The 26556-nt window shown below is 39.2% G+C and overlaps 1 protein-coding gene and 1 pseudogene across 4 annotated transcripts in view; both read left to right on the top strand.

The window, feature by feature from the left end:
• Positions 1-24505, top strand: part of FBXO38 (F-box protein 38) — a 47652-nt gene extending 23147 nt beyond the window's left edge. Inside the window, exons 11-22 of one of the 4 annotated variants that reach the window (XM_016150323.2) lie at positions 171-313; positions 1151-1361; positions 4934-5053; positions 6600-6779; positions 8256-8990; positions 13995-14095; positions 14303-14405; positions 17320-17486; positions 18729-18874; positions 19482-19585; positions 20073-20186; positions 23625-24505. In XM_016150323.2, coding sequence (XP_016005809.1) covers positions 171-313; positions 1151-1361; positions 4934-5053; positions 6600-6779; positions 8256-8990; positions 13995-14095; positions 14303-14405; positions 17320-17486; positions 18729-18874; positions 19482-19585; positions 20073-20186; positions 23625-23803 — 2303 coding nt within the window. In that variant the 3' untranslated portion in view covers positions 23804-24505. The remainder of the gene's footprint in view (positions 1-170; positions 314-1150; positions 1362-4933; positions 5054-6599; positions 6780-8255; positions 8991-13994; positions 14096-14302; positions 14406-17319; positions 17487-18728; positions 18875-19481; positions 19586-20072; positions 20187-23624) is intronic. The other 3 variants (XM_016150324.2, XM_036224244.1, XM_016150325.2) reach the window with 3 other exon arrangements.
• Positions 5973-6091, top strand: LOC118606178 (annotated as a pseudogene).
• Positions 24506-26556: the final 2051 nt, after the last annotated feature.

Genomic DNA, 26556 nt, shown 5'->3' with positions numbered 1-26556 from the left:
AGTTCTCACAATGAAATTAGGTAAGGAAATATAGAGTCAACAAGTTTCAGAGATCATTAGTGAAAAGTTACTTAAAGAAACAATTTAAAAGTCTTTGTGTGACCAGTAGCGAAATTCATCGGTACTGAAGAAAGTGTTACTTAAATTCTCTCTGGCCATTTCGTCAACAGACCACTCAAGATGGACTCGATTGGTTGATATCAACTTAGTGCGGTGTCATGCTTTGAAGCTGGACTCCTTTGGCCAGTTTGTTGAATTGTTGCCCAGCCTGGAGTTTATTTCACTGGACCAGATGTTTCGTGAACCACCCAAAGTAAATCATGTTTGAGAGAGTGTTTGTTTATTTTGATACTTAAGAAAAAAAAACATACATGATATTTTTTTCTTTCCAATAATATGCCTTTATAGTATTATAATTGCACTTTTTACTGCCAGCCTCAGTGAAGTCATAAATAGGTTATAATAATACATGGCCTCTTGTTTTTGTAAATAAGTACTAAGGGATTTACAAAGAAGGGAAAGGAAAAAGTAAGTGGAAAGCTGTCTCTGTCATTTCTATAGACTGAAGGTAAGTTAAGAGCAAATTGGAAATTGAGCTAAGAGAAATTATCACTCAGAATAATTAGTTGGGAGATTGAATCTCTAATCAGGAACCCAAAATGTAAATAAGAATTAGGAATTTATTTTGGAAACATTTTACTTTGCTGCTATTCAGTTGTATATTCTGGGAAATCCGAGGTTTCCCAGTTATACAAAATGTTATTTGAAAAGTGCTTAACATATGAAATTTATACTATCAATGTTTCAACTGATTATATTCTGTCTTGTCAGTTCTTAATGGTTACATTCCCAATGCTGAAGCAGTGCAGTATAGTAGGGAAAGCTTGAGACTTGAGGTCAGAATACTGGGTGTCAGGTCCCAGCTGCACCCCTTCCGGGTCACGTGCTGTTGGGCAGATCTCTTCCCATCGTGCATCTCACCTGTTAACCAAGAATAATAACAATTTATCTTGCCTGAAGTGTTTAAGCTTTAAATGAAGCCCCATATGCATATGTAAAAGCTTTTAATAAATGAATACTATATAAATAATGTTTACGTAGAGATGAAATGAAGGGGTATTAATATGCATCTGATTTCTTCTTGCCTTAGGGCTGTGCTCGAGTTGGTCTGAGTGCAGGCACAGGAATCGGGGTATCTTCGGCCCTTGTAAGCAACCAGAACTCCAACAATGACAATGATAATAATGCCCAGAATAATGCCAACATCCATGACAACAATCACCATCATCCAGATGACTCAGATGAGGAGAATGATTTCCGGCAAGATCTACAACCAGGAGAGCAGCAGTTTGCAGCCGACGGTAACCCAGACCTTTTGTGAGCTCCAGATAGAAATGATTTTTTTACTTCCAATCATATTTCTCTGACTGTGTGTTCCCGTCTCCCCCTATTTAATTTTGTTGCTTTACACTTTGGGGTCCTACTTGACAAGGCAAGGGGGTGGATGCAATTTGTCTGATCGCTTGTTTCAAAGCTACCTTTGTAATGCCTCTTGTCCATAGATTGTATAAGGGACTCGTAGATACTGTGGGAATTAGAGTACAATGAGCCTTAGAGGCCTGGCTTAACTGAGATTTAACTTTCAGGCTTTAGGCAAAGGAGCATCTTTTAATATCTAACTGACTAATAGATCAGGACATTGAGCTTGAATGCGGACACCATTTCTGGATATTCTCAGAACTGAAAAAAGGAATACCAGTCATGTGGTAGGCGTTCTCTTGAGGATCTTTCACATTTTACTTTTCATTATTAAGTCTTCACAACCACCATTAAATTAAGTACATGAACTAATAAATAGTAAAGAGCTATCAGATTTTGCTTATGTAATAATCATCCATCCATCCAGTTCATGAACACCTGCTGCGTGCCAACCCATGTGTTTGTAGGCTTCATCTGCCCTTCTGTTGATGAGTGAGGACAGAATGAGGTTGTTTTCTTACCACATTTTCCAGTTTCCCAGTTGATCCTTAAGAACTGGAATGGAAATCTCTTCCCCCTTCTTTTGGGCACAGTAACTCATGGGAGGTAGGGAGCCCTGATGTTTATAACTGCTTCTGTAATGAAAGTGTACTGTGTCCAGAGCAAGACTTCCTTTAGGATCACTCCTTAGTGTGCAGGTCCGAAGCTAAGAATTATCATTAGGCATTGTCTTCACTTTCACCTCACACGTTCTTTGCAAAACTCTCCATTTTGGTTTGTGGCAGAGTCATTAGTGACTCTTGAAAGAGCTAGTGGTCGTTTCTCCACATTCATCTTATTTGACATCTTGGCAGCATTTGTCATTGTTACTCACTTCTAGCTTCCTGAGATATTTTCTACTCTTGGCATCTCTGAAACCATTTCACTAGTTTTCCTCCTATCTGTTGGACATGCTGCCTCAGTTTCCTTTGCTTGCACCACCTCCTCTATTGTGTTTGTTTTCGATCCCTCTAAAGATTTTCTCTGCATGAGCTCATCAGTCTCATGGCTTCAGTAGCAACTGTGTGCTAAAGAATTCAAAACCTTTATTTCCTCCTTGATCGTCCTACTTTTTGAAATAATTGCAATTATATCTAGCTTCATACTTTTTATTTTCACACGATTACTCTTAAGCATTTCAAACTGATGGCTAAATCTCTCCCCTGATACCCTCACCCCAAAATACGAAAATATAAAAGTGCAGAGCCAGGAGGTGCTGGGGGTGAAGGACGGGGAGTGAAGTCACATGTTACTTCTTTGCCTTGTTTTGTTCCCCAGTGCCATCATACTCATCACTGGCGCCATAAGGATCTGGACTTCAGAAGATGCAGACTGTCTGTGGGAAACTTAAAGCAGCCACAGTACAGAACTTTCAAATCCTATGAACCCAGTCGTGGTTGGAGTTGATGAACTGGACAGATTGTAGACTCCATCAGAAAGTTACATGGCCATAGGCTCGTCAGTATAGATTGGGGAATGCCTCTCATTGTAAAATCATATATTGATGCAGCAGGGACCAAACGTGCAACAACACTGTATTTGATTTAAGAGAGAGAATAACAGAACTCTCATATCTAACATTTGAAACTTAAGCTTTCCGTTTATGAGAGACTTGTGTGCAAACCAAATCTTGAGGTACAGTATTGTCAAATATGATATCTACAAATGCTGTTAAAGGCTGAGAAGCAAAAGAACGAGCTACGTACATGCCAAGATCAAAAAATTACAAAGCTTCAATAAGAGGAAGCCTGAGAACACCAAAGATAGTGGCAGCCTTTGTAGAGAAATGAAGATTGGCATAAAACATTAGATTCCACTGGTCTCTCCAAGTTGGCAGTATATTATTTGTATTTATTATTATATACATACCAGGTTGAGTCTTTTAAATAAAAAATAAGGAGCTGGAGAAAGGCAACGTGACTTCTGATCAAAACCAGAAATAGAACGAATTCAAAATAAAGAGATATATACAAAAACAACAAACAAAAAAAAGTAAAAAAAGAAAAAGAGTAGTACAGGAATTCAGAATAAAAAGGTTCAGTGAGAATTAGTTAGTTGAAATGACTAACATTGATGTTTCCACACTTGCAAATTGAACAGTATTGTTAAAATTAGTTTGAAATTGTTATTGACATGTCGACTTTCCTGAATGTAGATTTTTAAAACTTATCATGAATGGCCCTCTGCTTCGTTCTGGGCAACTCCAGAATGAAGTCGAGCCATCCACTCTTTATTGCCCTGTTGTGTTTAATTTCATCCGCTTACGTTAACTTGGCTTGTCTCCTTGAGAAGATTCTTTAGTTCTTTCAGGAACTGGATATTTTTTATTTTCTCTTGTTTTTGTTTGTTTGTTTGTTTGTTTGTTTTTAAATTCACTCAAGTGGTTGCTTGGTTGATTTCTCAGCAGTAGTTACTGAGCATCCTTAGGCACTGAGGATACAGGGTGAACAGGGTGGCCTTCTGCGGCCTGTGGGTTGTGGCCGAGCTGTAAGTGCGTAGCATAGTACTGGTATTGTCCTGACTCGCACTGCCGCCAGGCTCACAGGCTTAGGTTATGAGGGGCAGCTGGATAGAGTGCCTTGAATACTGACTTGTGGGTTTTGGATTTAATCTTATAAAAAGCTGGCAAAGCCAGGAATTATTTCATTTAGGGTCCTTCTGGAAAAGTGGCCATTTTATCTTTAGAATAATAAACTAATGGAAGCTTTACTACATATAGTAAACTGATTAAAGCTTATCGGTCTGAAATTGTTCACTGTACTTATCCTCTGGAAAAATATAAGTAAAACCACACATTCCCACTCAGTGATTGGTACTGAAACTGTAGCGAAGACTTTGAGGCAAATAAAACATCCGACTGATATTAAATACTAAAAATATACATGGTATATTTGTTAATAATTCTTGCCGCAAATGAGCCAAAAACGATACCATAGCTTCTAGAGTGTAGGAAAAGAAACATACAGTTTGAGCTTACCTGTCCAGTACATCCTGGTTTAGCTGGCAGATACTACAACACTAACTTGTGTGTGATTATGAGGTCTTCCAGTAGTTGGCTTTCACTGCCTTCAAACAAATAGCGTCGAGGGAGACAGTCGCCCCCTACAGCCATCCTCTGTAACTTCTTTGAGAGTGAATACGGTATTTTCTCAGTTGTGTGCCTTTTTCCTGGCTTTCATCATACAGTGATGGACTTTCTCCAACAAGCGATCCCTTCCCATCTGTGATTTCCTCTCCTATAGGATGATTGGACACTCCTTATTAATGTTGATATGAAGCATAATTATATGCTATTCCCGCAGAGTGCGCCTAATCACGGGGCTGTTGCTTTTTCAGGGATGCCAGTTTTGCCTGCCGTTGTAGTTTTTTTAAACTTCTCTAGGTTTGACTTTGACTGTGTTTATTTTTATTTAAGCATTGAATGAGATGGAAGACATGGTGCAAGAAGATGGAGAGGTGGTGGCTGAGAGTGGACATGAGACTCCAGCACATAGTCAGGCAGTTATTCCTGTGGACGTTGATGAGGAACAAGCAGGTAATCATGCGACTTCCCACGTTCATGGTTCTGAAAGCTAGGGCCTGACTCTAATGAAGGTAAAACACTGAGGATGACTTTTTTTTTTTGACATTACTGCTAATGATACATTATATGCTATTTATTATTTAGGCCTATATTATATTGATATTCTTCTTGCTACATGTTTATATGTCTTATAAAAGCTTATTATTGATTTTTTGTAACTGTAGCAATAGTTCCTCTTTCTATATTGGTGTGTGTGCGTGCGTGCGTGCGTGCGTGTGTGTGTGTGTGGGAGGAAAGCACTCATTGTTGATGGGAAGATAAGTGACCTGATTAAATGTTCCGCTTGTCCTCTCCCTTCATTTTGGTGGAGGAGAGGAGCAGTGGACAGGCTGACCTGATTTACTAAACGGACCAAGATCTAGTCTCTGCTGTTGAGTGCCTTCTGGCAGGCTATAGTCAAAGGCCCTTAAAGATTACCTACTATAATACTTCATTTTACAGATGCAGAAACTTAATATTTTTTTCAAAGTTTGAATGTTTTGCTCAAGACCACCCAGCCAGGGATCAAGGAAAAGAACTGAAATTAGAACTCAAGTTATCTCAGTCCTAGTCCGTTGACAGGCTGCTTTGTATTTGAATTGAAATTATCTTCACCCTTGTTTCGAGTGTCTTACAGATGCAGTCGTTTATTCAACAAATAATTATTGAGTGCCTATTGTGCCAGGCATTGTACATTGTAGCAGGAAAAAGACAGGCAAGGTTCCTTGAACTTACACTCCCTTGAAAGGAGTGACTGTTGGTCACTCTCCAGAATTGGGTTCTATGAGCTAAAAGGTTTACAGTGTGTATTGCCAAGCAGATAAAACATTTCTTATGTAAATCTAAATAACGAAACTATAACATGCATGCAGCCTTTCAAGAACTTTTCTGCATCTACGGCCATGACACCCTGAACAAGCCCGATCCCGTCTGATCTCAGAAGCTAAGCAGGGTTGGGCCTGGTTACTACTTGGATGGGAGACCACTTAGGACGACCTGGTACTGTAGACGTAAACAACAAAAAAAGAACTTTTCTGCACTACATCCAGTAAGATAGACCTGTACGCAGTTAAAGGATGCAGAGTTCTCACCAGTTCCATAGGTGTATTCAAGATTCATCTTTATTTCCTTTACTTTCATTTGTGCATTTGTAAAATTGGAAACATTGCTTATTTTTTAAATTATTATGACTGTTGTTTTGGTTATTTTAGGATGATTATGTGACTTTTTCAAATAGTAAAGGTCCTGAAGGAGGATGCCACATGATCTGTTTTAATTTGCTTTTAGAAATGCACAGTGTTTGTTGGCATATTAATCATGTTTAATGTTTAGATAATGTTTTACAGTTTAAGTGCTTTTACGGTATCTCATCTGGTACTATATTCCATTCAAATGAGTGGTCAGGCAGGCTACCTAGAGCCAAAGCATCTCTGTGAGCACAGATCCCTGGAGCCAGTACTTTGAGAGAGAGCCTTTCTTGGGCAGAAAGTAACTGTTTGGTCTGTGCTTTTTGTTTTAGGACCCAGTGGTCTTCAACGTGTAGTAAAACCAACCCCAATTACTGTTCATGACTCAGAGAGTGATGATGAGGAAGACAGTCTTGAACTCCAGGAAGTCTGGATTCCTAAGAATGGTGCTCGGCGTTATTCTGAGCGTGAAGAAAAAAACGGAGAGTCGGCGCAGTCCAGGGAATTGTCAGGTGAGAGATTATTTCGTACTCTGACCTGTTAGAGTCATGTGAACTGACACACTTGACCTCGATAGAATATGTGTCCCTCCTGCAGCTTGTGTTGCAGTTAACTCTCCTTACTAAATGTGACGGGAGCCCAGAAAGGCAGTAGTCCAAGTGAGAGGGGACTCTGGGTGTTGCTATCCTGGGTGAGTGTAGTACAACAGAAATATTGTGGAATCAGGGCTTAGGGAAGAGAAGACGAGGATTGTGAATGCCACGACTTTAGGCAGTTGTGGCATCAGGGGATCAAGGATTAGCAAGAGGCCCGTGCCTCAGGTAAGGAACGACTGCTGAGTGAAAACAGCATTCCCCAGTGGAAAATCTGGCCAGTTGTGTTTAGTGCATGTTGGTGGCTGGTGTGGCGCTGAGAAAGTGCTTATTGTCCCTTGCCTCCCTTTAAACCTAGTCAGTAGCCTTCAGCCATTTGCCTCACCAAGAAACTATAATTCTCTTAACTTTTAGGTTCATGCCTTTTCTTGTCTTTCCTTTTATGTTTCTCAGAACTATATGCTTACCACTTTCAATGAAAGATGAGGTTTTTAAAAACTGTCCATTCAGTTTTCCTTGGGTACCCTACTCCCTAATACGTTTGAGTGTTCAGTATGCATTTAACACTGAACCTGAAATATATGTGTGTGTATATATATGTATATATATATGTAACACTTTCATGTATGGAAAGCTCAGTTCTTTAGACTTGGAATAATTTACTAACCATTGACTAAATACTCAATTCTTATTTTATTCCTTTTAAGAAATCCATATATATTTACACTGTGGTTCAAGGGAGCTTTTATGAAAACTAGAATTTAGGAGTAGTGTGACCAGCTTATTAACCTAATATTTCTTAGAAAGTCAGTTTCTGAATCTAGAAACTAGACCCTCCGTGAGCCAGACAAAGCCTTATTTAAGTTTACTCACTGTGCCCAGGGCGCGGTGTCAGGGTGTGGTGTCAGGTGCTGTGAGGGATAGGGAGATGGGAAAACCGTGATCTCTCTCTAGGGAACCTCTAGTCTGGTGGAAGAGTCGGGTCGGAAAAGTGTGATATCACAGGGAACGTAACATTACAGTGGCTCGGGGTGGGGGTCTGGAAGAGAGTAAACAGAGGTCTAAGGCTGAAGAATTGGTGAGAAGGTCCCGCGGTAGTAAGGCGGGGATCCACTCAGAGAAGAGTTGGGCTGGGATATAGAATGTATGTAGAGGGGACAAGAATAGAAAGTTAGTGTGGAATTAGATGATGGTGAGCCTTGAAAGCTGAGCTAACGAGTAGAAACCAGGTGGGCACTAGAGAACTTTCGAGCAGCTGAGTGATGTGGTCACCATTATACCTTAGGAAAATTAGTGTACATTGTTTCCTGTTCCAAATTTACTCTTGCCTTTTGTCCAGAATTTGTACTGAAACCTTTTCTTTTCCTCGGGCCATTCTTCTTTTTCTATAAGCAGTAAGTGGAAAAGGCAAGACTCCACTTCGAAAGAGGTACAACTCCCATCAGATGGGCCAGTCGAAGCAGTTTCCCCTCGAGGAAAGCAGCTGTGAGAAAGGCTGTCAGGTCACCAGTGAGCAGATCAAAGCCGATATGAAAGCAGCTAGGGATATTCCTGAAAAGAAAAAAAACAAGGATGTTTATCCCAGCTGCAGCAGCACCACCGCCAGCACAGTGGGAAACTCCAGCTCACACAGCACTGCTTCTCAAAGCCCTGACTTTGTAAGGACGGTGAACAGCGGCGGCTCTTCCGAGCCTAGCCCTTCAGAAGTGGATGTGTCCAGGCAGTGTGTCTGCTCCCCCGCTGGGTCAGAGGACTCTGAGGCCATGGAGGAGGGAGATGCAGAGAGTTCTGTCTGCCCCAGATGCTGCTGTCACAGGCCCCAGGAATCCCAAAGGAGAACTAGCAGGTGTTCTGATGAGGAACGTCCTTCAACCAGCCGAGCCTGTGTTGTGAATGGCCCGGATGGTACGAGATCCGCCTTTTCCTTTAGGACTCTGCCACGAGGGGGGTCTTCAGGCCCAGCACATGATGAGAGGACTAATGGGAGTGGCTCTGGGGCTACAGGTGAGGACAGGAGGGGGAGCTCCCAGCCTGAGAGCTGTGACGTGCAGTCTAATGAAGACTACCCTCGGAGGCCCCTAACAAGGGCCAGGAGCAGACTGTCCCATGTACCGCTGGTATCTGAGTCAGGTATGACAATGCTGCCAGGACTAGCAACTGCAGATTAAGACTGAGGAGAGCATTAGCTCATTTCATAGGTTTTCTTGCATAAAACCAATTTGGCATACTGAATTCTCTCTTGGAGTTCTGTGATCATACACATTTTGACCCAATTTTTAGCAGTGGTAGCGGGGAAGGGTGGGTGGGTAAAATAGCTTATAAAATATCCAACCCAGAAAAACTCAAAAAGTTTCTAAGAAAAATACAACTCTTTTTATTGATTGACCGTAATTACAATACTGATTCTGATGTCTGCCCCAATGGTTAAACTCTGCTCCCATGCCACATGTAGGGAAGTCTTACTCCAGTGAAGTTTTAGACCTTAGCCAAAGAGAAGGGCTTGCAGTTGCTGGGGCTGGGGTAGCACAGCGTATGGGCACACCCCAGCATCTGCCTCCGCAGTACTTAGTAATTTTTTCTGAAGTCTAGTTTTGCTTCCAGTTAGGTTTGCCAGGAGATAAGCAGGTAAGTAAATAGTTTACTGAGAATTATTTTGGTGTAGATGTACTTAAAAATATATATATGTGTATATAATTTCATTAATAATATAATGTGTATGTAAGGGCAGTGGGTTGAGTGGGGGTGAACACATTTCTTAATCATAATTCTGTCTATATATCTGATCTTATTTTTAAGTCATTTCTTTGGCCTTTATGACTACCTATCAGTGAATAATAATATATTTTAATTTTATCCAAGTCTCCCTCAATTTTAAAATCTTAAAATCATCCCCAGAACAGTCGATACTTTTTTATGTATTAAATAGATCTAATTGGATCTCATGGAGTTAAACTTACAAAAAATAAGCTTTCATAAGATAAATATAAGAGTTTACTTATGTGCTAATCATAGTAGCATACATTCATTAAAATAAGAGTTTGATTTGGAGATTTCAGAACACCAGCTCTGCCATATGATGAAAATAACTTTTCTCAGCTTGAATTTTAAATGTTTTATCATTTTTTATACAAAACCTAAAATTTACCATTTTAACTATTGTGACGCGTTCAGTCCGTTGGCATTCAGTACGTTGACATTGCTATGCAGCCGTCACCATCATCCATCTGGGCTTTTTTATCATCCTAAATTGAAACTCTACCCATTAAATAGAAACGCCACATTATGACACTTTTTGCCACAGGGTTTTTTTTTTCCCCCCTCCATATTCGTAAAATCAGATCTGTGTGTTTACCTTTGATATTTTTCTTCATTTTTATGCTGTGGAAGGCCTTCCCACATCAGATAATTGTTCACTTTTCATTGTTTGATTCATTTATTTGTTTATTTTAATTCTTTAATCTGTGGGAATTAACTTGATATTTTTATTTCAAATTGTCACCTAGTTGTCTCAATACTTGGACAACTTATTGTTTATTAACATCCATTATTTCGAAATGCTCTTTTATTATGTACATTAGACATACTTAAATTTATCCCTGGGCATTCTATTCTGTTCCAGTGTTCTGTCCTCTTTCATTGTCAGAATTTCCTTGTCTAGTCATACATATATAATTTATTTTTATAGTTGTATTTTGTAATCATTTTGGCAAACTCTGAAAACAAATCTTCGCTTTTGTTTGGAATTCTGTTACATCGATCAGCCGAAAAGATTATTGTCATTTTGGCAGCACCGAGTCTTCCTAGTTCGAGAGTGTTTTGTCTCCAGTTATGTCTTATGTCTCTTGGTAAGGTTTCATAGTCGTTACGTTTGGGCGTTTTGCTCTGTTTCCTTCTGTTTTCAGCATAGATCTGTTACATTAATCGTTGGGGGCTTTGGTTTCTTTTTTGCCATGTGTTCTGCTTTCCCCTTTACTATTTTCTTTCGACTGTTTGACGACTTGAACTTTTTCTTAGGTTAAATAGTTCCCTAGAATTTGTTTAAAATCTCATTTTGTGGTGCTTTTAACTTTTTGAAGTGTATTACATCTGTTATCTTGTAATTTTACTTTTTCAATTTTGAGAAGACTTCTGTGTATGTGGCTAATGTGTATATAGTAGGTAAATTATTTCCTGTTTTTTTCCCCATACAATATAAATGTCTGTTCGTTTTCAATATCAGTCTTTCTGGAGAAAGGTCAAAGTGCTGATTTAAAGTTATCCAGGACTCTTTTGGAAAGAATGAGTTATTTGGGTGGCTTTCAACTTGTTTTTTTTGGTCTACCATGTTTTTGATATCTATTGGCCATCCTGCCTTAAAAATTTTGAGGAGAAAAATCCAAACTAATAAAGGAACAAACTTGATTGAATGTTATGGAGTTTTTTAAAATCACTTTAAAGAAAACATTTGAGTTTTTCATTTAGTTTTTAATTTATGGCCTTATGTACTTTTAAAACCATGTTAGAAGCCAGTATAGTTATTTGTCTTGTGAATTCCTCTTTTGGGAATATATGCCTATAGTTTGTTCTTTTTATTCTCATTGTGTAATACTTTATAAGATAAATATCATAAAAATAGCATTGGATTGTCCAAGAATAACATTTTATTTGTATGATATGGTTCTCAGAAATACTAACCTCTTTTCCTGACACCCCAAGACTGGATTTGTCTGCTTTTCTGTATTTCTGTAGCATCTTCTACACCAATGTTAACCACACTATGTTGTAATTCTGTGTTTTACTGTCTGTCTTTCCAGTAGACTATGAGCTCCATGGGGGCAGGGACAGTGTCTGCTTGTTCGCCATTATATTCCCAGCTTCTAGCACAGTGTCTTACATGGTATGGGGCTCAGTGAATAATTGTGACCTTAATAAGTTGTAGGAACCATCATATGAGGTATGTTGATGTTGGGGGATGTATGAAGTCACTGAGAATTATCCCTAAACAAAATCAGTTGTCCCTAAACAAGGAGGGAGGCATAAGAACATGACAAGCTATTTTCCTTTTACATTGAGAAACCTTTGTTTTTCAAGGTGTTATCTACATGTAAAGTGTGACTTAGTTTTATAACTTTACTTAGAAAACATAAACCACCAACTTGGGCACTCTGGAGAGCAGGAAATTGAACTTTGAACCTCATAGTCTAATAAAAGGGGAAGGGAGAGCAATCCAGCAAGATGAGAAGTTTGAAAATTGGGGAATGCTAATAGAAGATTCTCATTTGAATACTGTCGTGGAAAGAATGGAAACTGACCTGCTTTTTGGATGTTTGTTTTCTATTTTGTGGTATGGGGAGAGGGAACCAGGACTTGTTAATAGCAAGTGTGTGCATTTTATCTGTTATGTGCAATGTGCTGAATTGAGAAGATTCCTCGTCAATGAAGATAACTAGATTTTGCACAAAGTTCCTTCAGGAATACTGTAGAAGGAGGCCTTCAGTGTGTGGCCTAGGCCAAGAATTCTCATGTTTTTCTAGAACCCCAGAGTTCTGCTTGGCTTCGGGGTCTTTGGAAGGAGTTTGATGAGTAGAACTCCTGGATTCCCTTTAAAGCTTCAAACAAAGCAGCTGCTTTTGATTATTTTACATAGTAAGATTTCACAGAGATTTCAGATGGTGGAGGAAAGGTCTTGGTGTGTAGAAAAACACCTAGACTGGATCCCCAGAGTTCCTGTCTGACCATAAGCCTTTGGGAATTTGCAATATTTGCATCTCGTTTGCCTGTCTTTCTTTAGTAATTTTTCATGTTCGAAGTCAGAGAATCACCGGGTGGAATGTTGTGATGTAGTGCTGGTATCTGAAAGAGCAGTACGGTGGGATTTAATTCATGAAGGTCAGTCAGTCTTCATTCAGTATATGCTCTGCTGCAGAATGATTATCAAAATGAGGACAGTGACTCTTAATGTCTTACCTTGGAACATATATGTGCGCTTAAGTTTTAGAGATGAATTTAGAACTCGTATTTAAAATCATAATGTTTGATTTCGTAATTACAATGTTTTAGAAGAGTACTAGTTAAATGAGTTAGGGCCTAACTAACAAGTTTGACAGATAAAAGATTGAAGGTTTTCTAGCATAGCCACTCACACCAGATTGCCTATTTTGGCTCCTAGTTCTACCACTTAACCTTCCAAAGCTATTTTACCTTTCCATGTCTCAGTTTCCTTATTTGTAAAATAAGGAGAATAATAAATCTATCTCAAAGGGCTACTACAAGGATTAAATTAGTTTAATACAAGTGAAACCCTTAGAAAATTACCTGATACATAGTAAGCACTCAGTAAATATTTGCTGCTGTTATTCCACTTATGTATCAGTGATGCATCCATCCATCCATCCATTCATTCATTCATTCATTCAGGGAATGCGAGTGCCACTCATTAAATGTTCATTTTAGCTCATTGCTAGTGGCTGACATTGACAGAAAAATGAAATAAGACAGTGTTGTTGCCTTCGAGGGGCTCTTAGTTTAAATGAAGAAATAAAACAAGTATACAGGGAATTACAGAATCATATGTAATGTTTGGGGATCCAGGCGATTTGGTAGAGCAGGTGGCATTTGAGATGGTCTTTTCGGGGATGGGTAGTTTTTCGAAAAGTGGAGTCAGGAAAGGTGTTCAGGGCAAAAGGAACTAGAATGATTAACGGCTTCAGAGGCATTGGCAGTGGGAGATGATTAGGATATGGTATGGAGTAAAACTGAGAACAGGTGGGGCCTAAAGCACAGCTCCAAATGTCAGGCATCAACATGCATTTATTAATCAGTGGTTGACATTTAAAGTAGTGTAGCAGGAAATTGGTGAGTTTAATCCACCAATAGTATTCGAACAGGTTGAGTGACTAGAGATGAGAATGTTAGATTATTGGAATGACCTAGGAATAAAGAAAGGATATTATGTTTGATGTAGTTATGGAAATAGTGGAGGGTAATCTTGTGTTGGAATGGTCAGTTGGGAATAGCAGGCTGACTAGATTCCATTGGGAACCAAGTTGTAGATATGAGAGTTCCTTTGGTAGAGTTTATACATAGACAATTGAATGTTCTCTTGAAGGAAAGAAAACAGGGTTAAAATTCGCATTTTCCTCTTGCTTTTTCTAGAGGTTGCCAAAACAAAGCCACGTCATGCCATGAAGCGGAAGCGGACAGCAGATAAGTCCACCAGTACCAGTGATCCTGTGATTGAGGATGACCATGTGCAGGTGAAGGAAACAGCCCTCCTTTACCCTTCAGCCTGGTTAAGGTCTTGAATAATACACAGGAACTAAAGTTTCTGCCTTATATAGTGTCTTTGCCCTGCAGAGAAAAAGTCGGTAACAGCGGCTTCTCACTTGTGCCAGTGAAAACGTTTAAGCTTAAAAAATATATACAGAAAGGGATATCTAACTTAAAATTTTTTCTTCTTGTAGGTCCTTGTATTAAAATCCAAAAATCTTGTTGGAGTCACTATGACCAACTGTGGCATCACAGATCTGGTGCTAAAGGACTGTCCCAAGATGATGTTCATTCACGGTGTGTATTTAGGCCCCACGACATACAGGAGCATCGTGAACAAGTTTAAAAAATTAAGGACACATAAATACTTCAGTAACATTACTATGTTATTTTTTTGTGTGTGAAGGAATCAGTAGTTCAGGTTATCTCTAATTCTGTCCTTGCTCTGTAGTTTTCAAGTAATCGCTCCATAGTTTTTGTGAGGGACCATGCAGAGACTAGGTTTGTCTTTTAAAATAGCCTCTCCTCCTGTTGATAATTGCACCTGACGTGATAGAGTAGATTCACCACACGGATGGCTTTGCAGTCAAATAAGCCTCAGCTTGAACCTGGCCTCCGAACATGTGCCAGCTGTGTGATGTTGGACATGTTTGTGTGTAAATGTTTTTTCAGGGAGTGGTGACTGGGCCTTAAAAGTGCTTACCCGCTTTGGATTTGTTGTTATTAACCACAGCCTCAGTTCATGGCATGTTATCCTTAGTCCAAGGCCCACTTTTCCTCTTAGTTTCGTTTGTCCCTCATTGTTAGTCCAATCGCCTCTTACCATCTATACTCTTGTATTTAACATAAGTCCTTCCATGCATCTTTCATGTATTTACTTATATGCATATCTATCCCTAAACAAATAGTAGGGTACTATTTTCCGGTGCACCTTTCATGTATTTACTTATATGCATAGCTATCCCTGAAAAAATAGTAGAGTACCATTTTGTGTGAGCTTTTAAAATTTTAGCTACATAGTATGTCCTGTAGATGATTTATTTATTTACCATTTTCACTTAGAATTATATTTTTGATACCTATCCATGTACAGTGATGAAGATCTGACCCGTTTCTTGCCTTGGGCAAGTTAAATATTTTCTGTGTTCATTTGTTTTTCAGTCTGTAAAATGTACATAATTATGCTTACCTTATAAAGCATTTATGAAGGTTAAATGCAGTGATTGATGTGTGGATGTGTGTGTGTATATACACATATACACATACAGTAGGGGGTCTGACCTCTACTAAAAGGCTAATAAATTTTAAATTTATTATATTAATATTACAAAAAAATATTTAGAGGCATTCCTTTTTTTTTTTTTTTTTTTTTTTTTTTTTTTTTTTTTGCACTTCTGCCATACTGATAGTGAACAAAACAGGGAAATTCTTACCAAACACTTTGTCATAAACTAGGAGAATCTCAGAAAGGAGAGAGAAAACTGAGATTTAAAGGAGGCTGGCTGGATCATAGGTATATTTACACAAACACATATGGGTGAGCCATTCATTAAAAGGGAAGGATTAAATAATAGAACAAAACAGAACAGAATTAAACACCCTCTCCTGAATTCTAGAAAACACCAGACCCGGGGTCCCAGACCTCATTTTCACACTTAAGAAGTGTTCTTTACTCCATTCCAAACAATGAGGTCTTAAAACATCTAATAAATGACTTACCTCGTATTGGAGTTTCCTCCTAGAACAGAACAGGGGCCCTTTAACAGCTCAGAGATCAAAACAGCGGGTAGTGCAGACAAGCTTCAGGCAGCACTGTAGAAGCTTTCTGTTGTTCTGCACTCTGGCCTCTGAGTTCTGGGGTTTAACTCAACCTTTGGAATCTGCTGGTTGACTTCTCATTCCTTCTACTCTGAGCTCTTTGGGAATCAGGCTGGTTTTCAGGTCTGCACTCAACTCAGTGATTGTTCTCATATCTTCTCTGACCTAGTGATGATGGATCACATGGCATCAGGCCTAGCCTTTTGCCCTTAAACCGAATGATCTGGGACAGAGGACCTTGAATAAGTAGTTTGGTCCCTAGACACCAGCTGATTAAGTTAGTGGTGGAAGAGATAACTAAATGAGATTAGACTTGACCTTAGAGCCATGTCTGTTTTATAGCAGAGAACCATTGAATTCTTATCACCATGTAGTCCTCTCTTCCCTCCTTTCCTGTCCCCAACATAGCTTCCCCTTTCTCTTGTCATGTCATAGAAGGAGAAAATGAGTCTGAAAGCCAGGGGACTTGATTAGTGTTAAAACATCAAGGTTAATTATAAGGCAAGATGGCTTAGAAAGATGATGACATTTGGGTCAAAGATGTTACAGAACATGTCTTTATGAAGAAAAGAGGAAGAAGATATTTTTCTGAACTTGGTGTACTGTTGCAGCATTTAATATATCACAATCACCAGAACTTTCTGCAACGATGGAACTGTTTGGTCTGTGTCTGTCTGCACTGTTTGATGTGGTAACCACTGGCCGCATGTGACTGTTGAACACTTGAGCTGTAGCTAATGCTTGAGGAACTGAATTGTTAATTTTATTACATTCTAGTTAAATTAAACTTAAGTAGCTACAAGTGGCTAGTGGCTACCATGTTGGACTGTACAACTTTAGACCAAAGTATCCAAATATTTCAGGGTCTTTAGTTTTGTTTTTTTTTTTTTAAGGTTCTGCATTTATACACATGATAGAAATTAAAAATCAGTTCTGCTTATTTCCTGTGGGTGAAAATAAGATAATATATGTGAATTATTCCAGGTTGATTTGACCATTACCCATAGAATGGTATAATTTGATAGTTAACATCCTTTATTCTTTTCAATAAATATTTCCTAAACAATACCAGTGTTTAGGCAAGTCATTCTGTGGGACGTGGATTCCTTGCCAGTAAAATCTTAGGAAAAGATATTTTAACATCTCTTTTAGCATGTGGGTGACCACCTTCTTTTGAACAGAACAGAATCACATTTTCAAATTATTTTGGTAACTGTCAGTTGTACTTTATGATAGTATGTAACTTTTGTTAAGAGATGTTTATTACATCTGTAGTATTTAATGCTAATAAAAGTTGTGCCAGGCCTCCAAAGATGACTCCAGATAGGCTATGCATTGCTCTTTTATTTCGCGTAAATTATTTGTAGAACTTACCGTTGTTTTCATTTTGTAGCTACCAGGTGCAGGGTACTGAAACATTTAAAAGTGGAAAATGCACCAATTGTAAACAGATTTGACTATGCACAATGCAAAAAACTGAACATGGATCAGGTACTAGACCAGATACTGCGGATGCCTCCTGAGAGAAACCGCATCATATACCTACGCCCAATGCAGCAGGTATGAGCTTGGCCCCTTCCTGATGATAGACGTATTGCAGTAATATTTTTTTCTTTAAAATATTTTTTTCTTTAACCTTTTTGAACTTGGCATTTATTCATTTGCTCAACCTATAGTGATGATTCTTCAGATTCTACAGAGTTCTTTTAACCAAGTGTTAGACTACCTTTGCCAATCTTCATTAGAGCTCCTCTGCTAGATTTTTGTGGGGTTTCAGCAAGTTAGATGATGAGGGTAATTGTTATTCAACACATTTTCACACGTATTAGAAGTTGTCTGTGGTTAAGAGCATGGACTGGTTTCAGACTGCCTGATTCAAAATCTGGTTCACTGACCGATAGCATATTAACTTCTGTGTCTTAGTTTCTTCATCTGTAAAATTAGAAGAGACAGAAAAGTACAGTTATTGTGATGGTTAAATTAACACATGTGAAATGATAGAAGAGTTGCTGGCATGTAGTTAGCAATCCTGATAGCTGCCATTATCATTTTCATTATTATTAAGAGTAAACATTAAATTACACTTATATGAACAGAGATTTTAGCTGAACCTGTTCTGTTAATCATTTCACAATATTTGCACGCCAGACCAATATGCTATCCACCTTAAATTCATACAGTGATGTATGTCAATAATTTCTTGATAAAACTGGGGGGAAAAAAGAGTAGACATTATATGTGAGACTCTGTGCTTAATGCCAAAAGAAAGTTTAAAAGAAGTATTAAACAATATTAGTAGTCAGTGTTTGACCTTGGACCCAAAAGAATCATTTTGCCAAGTCGTTGAGTGCCTATAATGGATTGGGGCTGAAAAATACGCAGCACATCATCCCTCCCTCAAGAAGTTTGTCTTTCCGAGAAGGAGGTAAACATGAAAGCAACTGAGATGGCAGAGTGGGATTTCATAAGTAGAGGTAGGAGGAGGGTATGAGAAGAAAGCTATGTGAACAAAGGCTCTGAGGGGGCGAGGAGCTGGAATCGGCGGTGGTCCAGTTTGAACAGGTGTATGGTACCTACATATAACAGTGAAATGTAAATCACTGAGCTTGCTAGTCAGAATTTGCTAAGTTTCACTCCCACCATGGCAAGCTGTGTTCAGGACTGAATGCGACTGTTTGCTTTTCGGATCAGATTTTCAAATCAGCCCAAGATTTTAAAACGTAGGTCCCCAGGCAAGCTCGTTCAAGCTCTAAGGCATTTTTTCCCCCTGGTCCAAGCCCTCTCTTTGAACATCTCCCACAGGTGGACACGCTGACACTGGAGCAGAAGCTGTTCAGTGGTCCCTACCCCTACCACATCTGCATCATCCACGAGTTCAGTAACCCTCCTAACGTGCGGAACAAGGTGCGCATCCGCAGCTGGATGGACACCGTAGCCAACATCAACCAGTAAGTGCCCTGTGGCCCGGAAGGCTGCCTCAGTCATCTCTCCTTGCATGAGCTTCCAGGAAGAAATTGTAATTATTCATTATTTTAAATGTCATCTGGGCTTTTTAGGCACTGAAACATAAGAAATAGAACATAAGTGAAAAACTTGAGGGAATCAAGACTTAAAGCTAAAAAGTTTACATGTATATTTGTAACTTTTACTTTCAAGTGTTAAGAAGAATTCCAAGAACTGGTATACATGTACATTTGACATCGTTTCTTTACTCTTAGAGCACGGACAAGATACGATTAAAAACTGCAGTGCTTTACATCATCAGGGAATTGGACTTTTTATGCATCTGTTATATAAACATTATATACACAAGACATTTGATTAGAGAGTGGCTTTCTTTTTTTCACCTGGTATGATTTTGAAGATAGTGAAAGGAGTAAATTTGACCTGACTAGATAGATATACTCTCTCGTTAGAGTGTATTCTTCTTCTGTTAAGTACTTAATAGTTTGAAATATTCATTAGAATCTAGGCCAGACATAGTTTTGACAGTTCCTTTCTACCCCACAACCCAACATTATTTTCAGTTTGTAATTTTTATTTTTTTGTTTCCAGAGAGCTCATTAAGTATGAATTCTTCCCAGAAGCCAGGCGAAGTGAAGAAGACTTAAAGAAATACCCCAAGTACCCCTGGGGCAGAGAGATCTATACTTTAGAAGGTGAGCAGTTACAAATGGTTGAAAGCTTAGTAGCTGTAACTAACTAGATACAGAGACATGTCTTAGGGAAGATAGAAATGGGAGCCCTACAGTTCACCAAAATAATGGATGTTTTCAGTATCTGCAGGTAGCAGGAACCAGATATAAGTCCTATTCTTCCTGTATGAGTCTTTACCATTCCTAAAATAATCAGAAGCAGTGTTGAAACACAAAAAGTAGAAGAAAATTGAAACTTGCTGTAGTCTGAGAGTTAGAAGTGACTTGAGGGCACCTGTCTCAGCCTCTTTGCTTTGTCTACACATATAGGCAGAGGATGACCAAGATCACGTGACCAAATAGTGGCAGAGCTAGAGTTGGAATCTGTGTCTCCTGGTGCAGTGCTTTTTCAGCCATGAAGGATGAAAGCGCATTTTATAGTCTTACAAAATACTGCGTGTTTGGCCCTGTTATTACTTCCACATGAGTAGCACTGTTCTCCATCTTTCAGGTGTTGTGGATGGTGCGCCGTATTCCATGATTTCTGACTTTCCTTGGTTGAGATCACTTCGGGCAGCGGAACCCAATAGCTTCGCCAGATACGATTTTGAAGATGACGAAGAAAGTAATTATGACCTGATTTAATTTGTATTCTCTAGTTTGAGTATATCCTCTGTGTTAGATACGTATATCCTGTTTGAGAGTTAGGAGCAGTGCAGCTTTTATATCACTTCCCATATAAAGGTTTGTTATTGTTTGGTTCTTCTCTGCAAAAAACATTCCTACATTTGTATGATAGACAGTCAGTTGACTTACCAGGGATATGTGAAGGTTGGTGGGAAGGATTCCTTCAGACAGATTTTCTACATAGATTTTATACCTAAATGTTTATAAATTTGTTACTTCTTATTGTTACCTATATTGTTTCAAATTTGTTCCAGTTATACCAGTTCTTTTTTGCTACTTATGGGCAGGTTTTTGTTGGGTAGCATGTATGAATTTATTATTTAGGTGTAGATACTTGGGGAGAAACTTGAAGGTAATTTCGAATATAGTTCTTAGTGCTAGCACACTTGAATATCTATTTATAGGATGTTTTTTAAAAACTATTTTATGAGGGGCTGCCGGTCAAGATGGCAGAGTAAGTAAACACTGTATTTGCCTCCTCCCATGACCATATGAGAATTACAGATAACCTACAGAATAGCCATCATCGAGAATTTCCTGAGGTCCAGCCAAATAGAAGTTTTATAACTAAGGACATACAGAAGAAGGCACCTCGAGACTGGTGGGAGGGGTGGAGACATTAAACAGCCTGATCTCACACCCACGTGTAGCTGTTAAAAATTGGGAGGGATATCTCACTTTCGGAGGTACCCCCTGAAGAGCAAGGAATCCCAGCCCAGGGTTCCAGTGCCAGAAAGGGAAGTCCTCATAACATCTCATTAGATGTGAAAACCAGCAGGGATTGTAGCTGAGTGAGACAGACAGTGGCCAGAGTTCCAGGCATTCCTCCTAAAGGTCCTGGGCACAGACTTAATGACGGACTCACTTGCTCTGAGCTTGAGGGCTGGAGGGACAGTTTGTTTGCAGACAGAAGTGCTGTCAGACGCCCTTCTTCCTTTGTTGAGGCCTCCCCGTTCCCAGTGTGCCATCACAGGCACCATATTTGAGTCTCCTTCAACCTGCCTAACACCGTTTGCCTCACCCTCAGGGAATCACTGTAGTCACAGCCCGTCCTCCAGCTAATCAGCCTGAGGGTCAGTCCCTTCCATTTATGTGTTAACAGCAATCAAGGCTCTGCTACAAATAGGAAAGCACACACTACCCACACAAGGGACGCATAGCTGGAACACCCAACTCAGGAGAACAGGGCGACTGCGTCACTGAGCCCCACAGGACACTTACTACATAAGGCCACTCCACTAAGACCAGGAGATAATAGCAGTTATACCTAATACGTAATAACAAACACAGAGGTAACCAAAATGAGGAGTAAAAAGAACAGGTCTCAAGTGGAAGAATAGAACACAGCTCCAGAAAAAGAACTGAACAAAATGGAGACAAGCAGTCTACCAGATGCAGAGTTTGAAACACTAATTAAAAGGATGCTCAGTGATCTCTGCGGAACTTCAGCAAAGAAATAGGAAACATAAAAGTGGAGGTAGAAGGGAAAAACCAGTCAGAAGTGAAGACAGTAACTGAAATAAAGAATACATTAGAGGAGTCAACAGTAGATTAGATGAAGCAGAGGACTGAATCAGTGATTTAGAAGATAAAGGTAGCAGAATACAATTGGAACAGCAAAAAGAAAAAATCCAAAATGAGGATAGTTTAAGGGGCCTCTGGGACAACATCAAGCATACCAACATTAGCATCATAGGGGTGCCAGGAGAAGAGAGAACGAGGAATCGAAAACCTATTTGAAGAAATAATGATGGGTAACTTCCCCGACCTGGTGAAGGGAAGAGGTGTACAAGCCCTGGAAACACAATCCCAAACAAGGTGAATCCAGAGGTCCACACTAAGACACATCATAATTAAAATTCCAGAGGTTAAAGACAGAGAATCTTAAAAGCAGCGCAAGAAAAACCATTAGTTGCCTGCAGGGAGAGTTCCCATAAGACTGTCAGATGATTTCTCAACAGAAACTTTCTGGGACAGAATAGATTAGCACAAAATATTCAAAGTGGTGAAAAGCAAGGACCTATAATCAAGATTACTCTATTCAGCACAGCTGTCATTTAGACTCTTAAGGACAGATGAAGAGCTTCTCAGACAAGAAGAAGCTAAAGGAGTTCATCACCACCAGACCAATATACAAGAAATGTTAAAGGGACTATTTTTAAGAAGGAAAAATAAAAAATATGAATAATAAAATGGCAATAACTATATGTCTGTCAAAGAGTAAATGGATTAAATGCTCCAGTCAAAAGACCTAGGGTGACTGAATAGATAAGAAAATAAGACCCATCCATATGCTGCCTACAAGAGACTCACTTCATATCAAAAGACACACAGACTAAAAGTAAAAGGATGGAAAAAGATAATTTATGCAAATGGAAATGAAAAAAAGAAAAAGCTAAAGTGACAATACTAATACCAGACAAAATGAGTTCAAAACAAAGGCTGTAACAAGAGACAAAGAAGGACCCAGTAATCCCACTTCTGGGTATTTATCTGAAGAAACTCAGAACACGTAATTTGAAAAGACATATGCATCCATACATTCACTGCAGCGCTGTTTGCAATAGCCAAGATACGGAAGCAGCCTAAGTGCCTATCAGTAGATGAATGGATAAAGACAAAGTAGTATATATATCGTGGAATATTAGCCATGAAAAGGAATGAAATCTTGCCTTCTCTGGTGACGTGGATGGACCTAAATAAAGGACGTTGTGCTGGGGGAAATGAGTCAGACAGAGAGAGAGACAAATAGAATATAATTTCACTTATATGTGGAATCTAAAAAACAAAACAAATGAACAAACAAAAACAAGCTCATAGATACAGGGAACATTTTGATGGTTGCCAGAGAGGTGGGGGTTGGAGGAATGGGTATAAAACGGAAAGGGATTAAGATGTACAAATTGATAGTTACAAAATAGTCATGGGGATGTAAGGTAGAGGATAGGGAATATAGTCAGCAATATTGTAATTATGTATGGTGTTAGATGGGTACTAGGTTTATTGGGGTAATCACTTTATAAACTATATAAATGTCCCATCACTATGCGGTATACCTGAAACTAATATTGTGTATCAACTATAAGTAAGAAATAAAAAATTATTTTAAAAATACAAGGAAATGGACTTCAAAAACTACATGTACACCTATATAATTGATCTCTGGTGCATTTTCATCTCAGGCCTTTACCATGTTTGCTGTCTTAGGCATCACACATGGTATGTAACTAAACCGATGGGGACCCTTTCCATGAGCTATACGTATATCAGTGGCATTACATTACAGTAGGCATGTCTCATGGACCAGCTTACTCAGAGTGACTTATCAAATGGTTCTGATAATCATACGTTACCCCTTTTCTTTCTAATTTGCAAGGCACCATCTATGCTCCTCGAAGGAAAGGGCAGCTGTCCGCAGACATCTGTATGGAGACGATAGGAGAAGAAATTTCAGAGATGCGTCAGATGAAGAAGGGCGTGTTCCAGCGAGTAGTGGCAATTTTTATCCACTATTGTGATGTCAACGGAGAGCCTGTCGAGGATGATTACATTTGACTGCTCCTTCCTGCTTTCCAGCTATTCCAGCAGAATGTGGCTGGGGCCATCCAGTTGCCAGAGAGCGCCACAGGGACTCGGGGCGTGCGGTTGCAGGCCCTGGCTCAGTTTGGTATATAGGAGATGTATAAGGAATGTTGACGTTGTATACAAAGATTTGTACATAAAGGAACTATACAGACACTTCCTAAGTACCAACTTTATATCATATGTTTATACAAGTTAATTTAAAAATTCATTTTAATGAAGGCAGATAATTGGAAAGAGTTCATTTTTCCTGACGTAGTTCATAAAGTGTCACTTTTTGGCTGAGCCCCATTTACTATATTCTTAATAATCACTGTCATCCCCTTAAATCTGTGCCTTTTTCTTCTTGAGCGAAGCAGTTTTGAGTAAATCTGTTGAAGAGTCTTTGTGTCCTGTGTGCTTTTTTTGTGTTACTATTAAAACACAGACTATACCTTCTTTATAGTCGGAGGTGGCTATATGTTTCTGTACGAAATTGTGGTTCTTTATTTTCTTGGTATTATAGTTGCCATACTTATTAAAATCAAATAAAAAGACTCATGAGTTAAAAACAAAACAAAACTGAGTTTGAGGGGGAAATGGAAAAGTTTCCAAAGCATTTCTAGTTATTTATTTCCATATTCAATTGTGTATATGCTTTATCTTGAATATAAAAATAAAAATTTATTAAAAACTTCTTGCCTTGGACCTCAATCCCTCTTTTCAAAGAGTAGCAAGCGCTACACAGAAAAGGAGTGTGTGGAGCTAGGTCTGAGATCCCAGTGCCATCTACATTCTGTTACCTTTTTTTTTTTTTAAGTTTGGTGGCTGCGAGATGGTCATGTCGCAGACCTCTACACTACAGAACACTGGAAACAGCAGAATTTCCCAGGCTGTCTGCTCATCAGAAGACGGCCTTTCTCTTTTCCCAAGGAGAGAAACTGCCCTGATATGGCGGTGATCTATGCAGTATTTAGAGTATTGGGTCAAGAGCAAAAGCTTTAGAGAGCCACACCTGCATTTGAGGGACAGCTCTGCCACTTGCTAGCTGAGTGACTTCAAGAAATTGCTTAAACTGAAGGTCCGGGGAGAAATCTTAAGAACTCTTCAAATACAGCCAGTGCTGCAAAGCTTCATTTCAGTCTGTTTCAGTCAACAACAGACTACGTAACAGTAGGCCCGTAAGATTATGATGAAGCTGAAACATTTCTGTCACCTAGTGATGTCATAGCCATCTGATACGAGTCTTAGCTCAACACTTTACTGTAGGGTAAGCCCTAACTTTTTTTTTTTCCTTTTCTGTAGTGGATGTGTGTGATGGCAGAGGCATCCATCTCAAAGAATGCTATCTCAAACCTTTCCTGCTACAGGGCTGGATGAAAGCCAGGCCACAACCCCCACCCCTGAAGCTCCTTTGTTTTTAGACACCTTGGTTGGTTTCAGTACCCTTTGGGCTAGTTTTTATTTCTGTTCCCATGCTTAATTCCTGCTCTTATGTTTTAAATTCAATAAAGAATGAGCCCTGGAAACCCTAGCCCCCCACCCTCGTTCCCAATAACAGCAGAATCACAGACCTGTGTTTGCTCTCTAACCTCAAGCTCACTGCATGGCCCCAGGTGTGCTGTATAATTTTCAGGTCTTGTAATAAACCTTATCTTCACATTTGCCTGCTGGTTATTGCTAAGAGGCGTCTTGCAATCATAAACACCATTAAGGGCAGTCCAACCAAAATGTTAGTTACTGATAGGCTGAAACCGGCGCCAAACAATTATGTTTGTGGTGATGCTGGTGTAAACGAACCTACTGTGCTGCCAATCATATAAAAGTATAGCTCGCACAATCACAATAGTGGCTATACCACCTGCGTTCATGTACGTGCACTCTGATGTTCGCCCAAGGATGAAATTGCCTGACAACGCATTTCCCAGAACACATCCCTCTTGTTAAGCAGCGCGTGACTACGTAATCATGGTTTGTATGCGGGATAAGGGCCCTTTGAGCTTATCTAGTCCAACCCCTTCATTTATGGGAATTAGTTGAAGCCTAGAGAGTGAAAAGCTCACCGATGACCAAGGACTGATTAAAGCTAAGTAGGACAGGAATCCAAGTGCCTAATTCCCATGGGGCTGCCTCTGTCTCATTTAATGTCCATAGAAATGCAAGAACGCCAGCAACATTTTCTAACACTAAAAAAGTGTAAATGATAATCTGTATCTTTCTTCAAAGTTCTCTCTTTTCCAAGACTTAAAATTCTTCCTATTACATGAAGAAGAATGGGTCATCTTTCTATTCCCTTATTTTTAACTCAGCGAACTTCCCTTTCAATAAAAGTGTATGTTCCACTCGCTGGGTTAGAACTGCGATCACTAAAAAGGCAAGAAACAAATTATAGAACATTCTAGATATTTCAAAATAATACAGAACCTCCAACCCTCAGCAAAAACTCAATCCAAATCTGTTTTTTCCTAACCAAATGATCAAATAACTGATGTAATAATAAGAGCAGCCACAAGAGGTCGCTGCTTTCTAAACTTTTGTTGATCTCTCTCCCTGTCTCAAGTAATGCCATTAGAACAAGTAGAAGTACAGCAGGGGGCGCTAAAATCATCCTAAATATGCCCAGAGTGGTCCAACTGAAAAAAAAAAAAAAAAAAAAAATTTAGAAGATACTTGGTATATAGTAGGCATTTGGTAAATGTCTATGGAGTGCATAGTTGGATAGCGATTGCCCTACAGAAAAAGTCAGC

The sequence above is a fragment of the Rousettus aegyptiacus genome, unplaced genomic scaffold (genome assembly GCF_014176215.1).
Source record: "Rousettus aegyptiacus isolate mRouAeg1 unplaced genomic scaffold, mRouAeg1.p scaffold_m13_p_7, whole genome shotgun sequence".
Classification (NCBI taxonomy): domain Eukaryota; kingdom Metazoa; phylum Chordata; class Mammalia; order Chiroptera; family Pteropodidae; genus Rousettus; species Rousettus aegyptiacus.
Note: the sequence above shows the minus strand (reverse complement) of the source record. Positions and strands in the feature narration are given on the sequence as shown.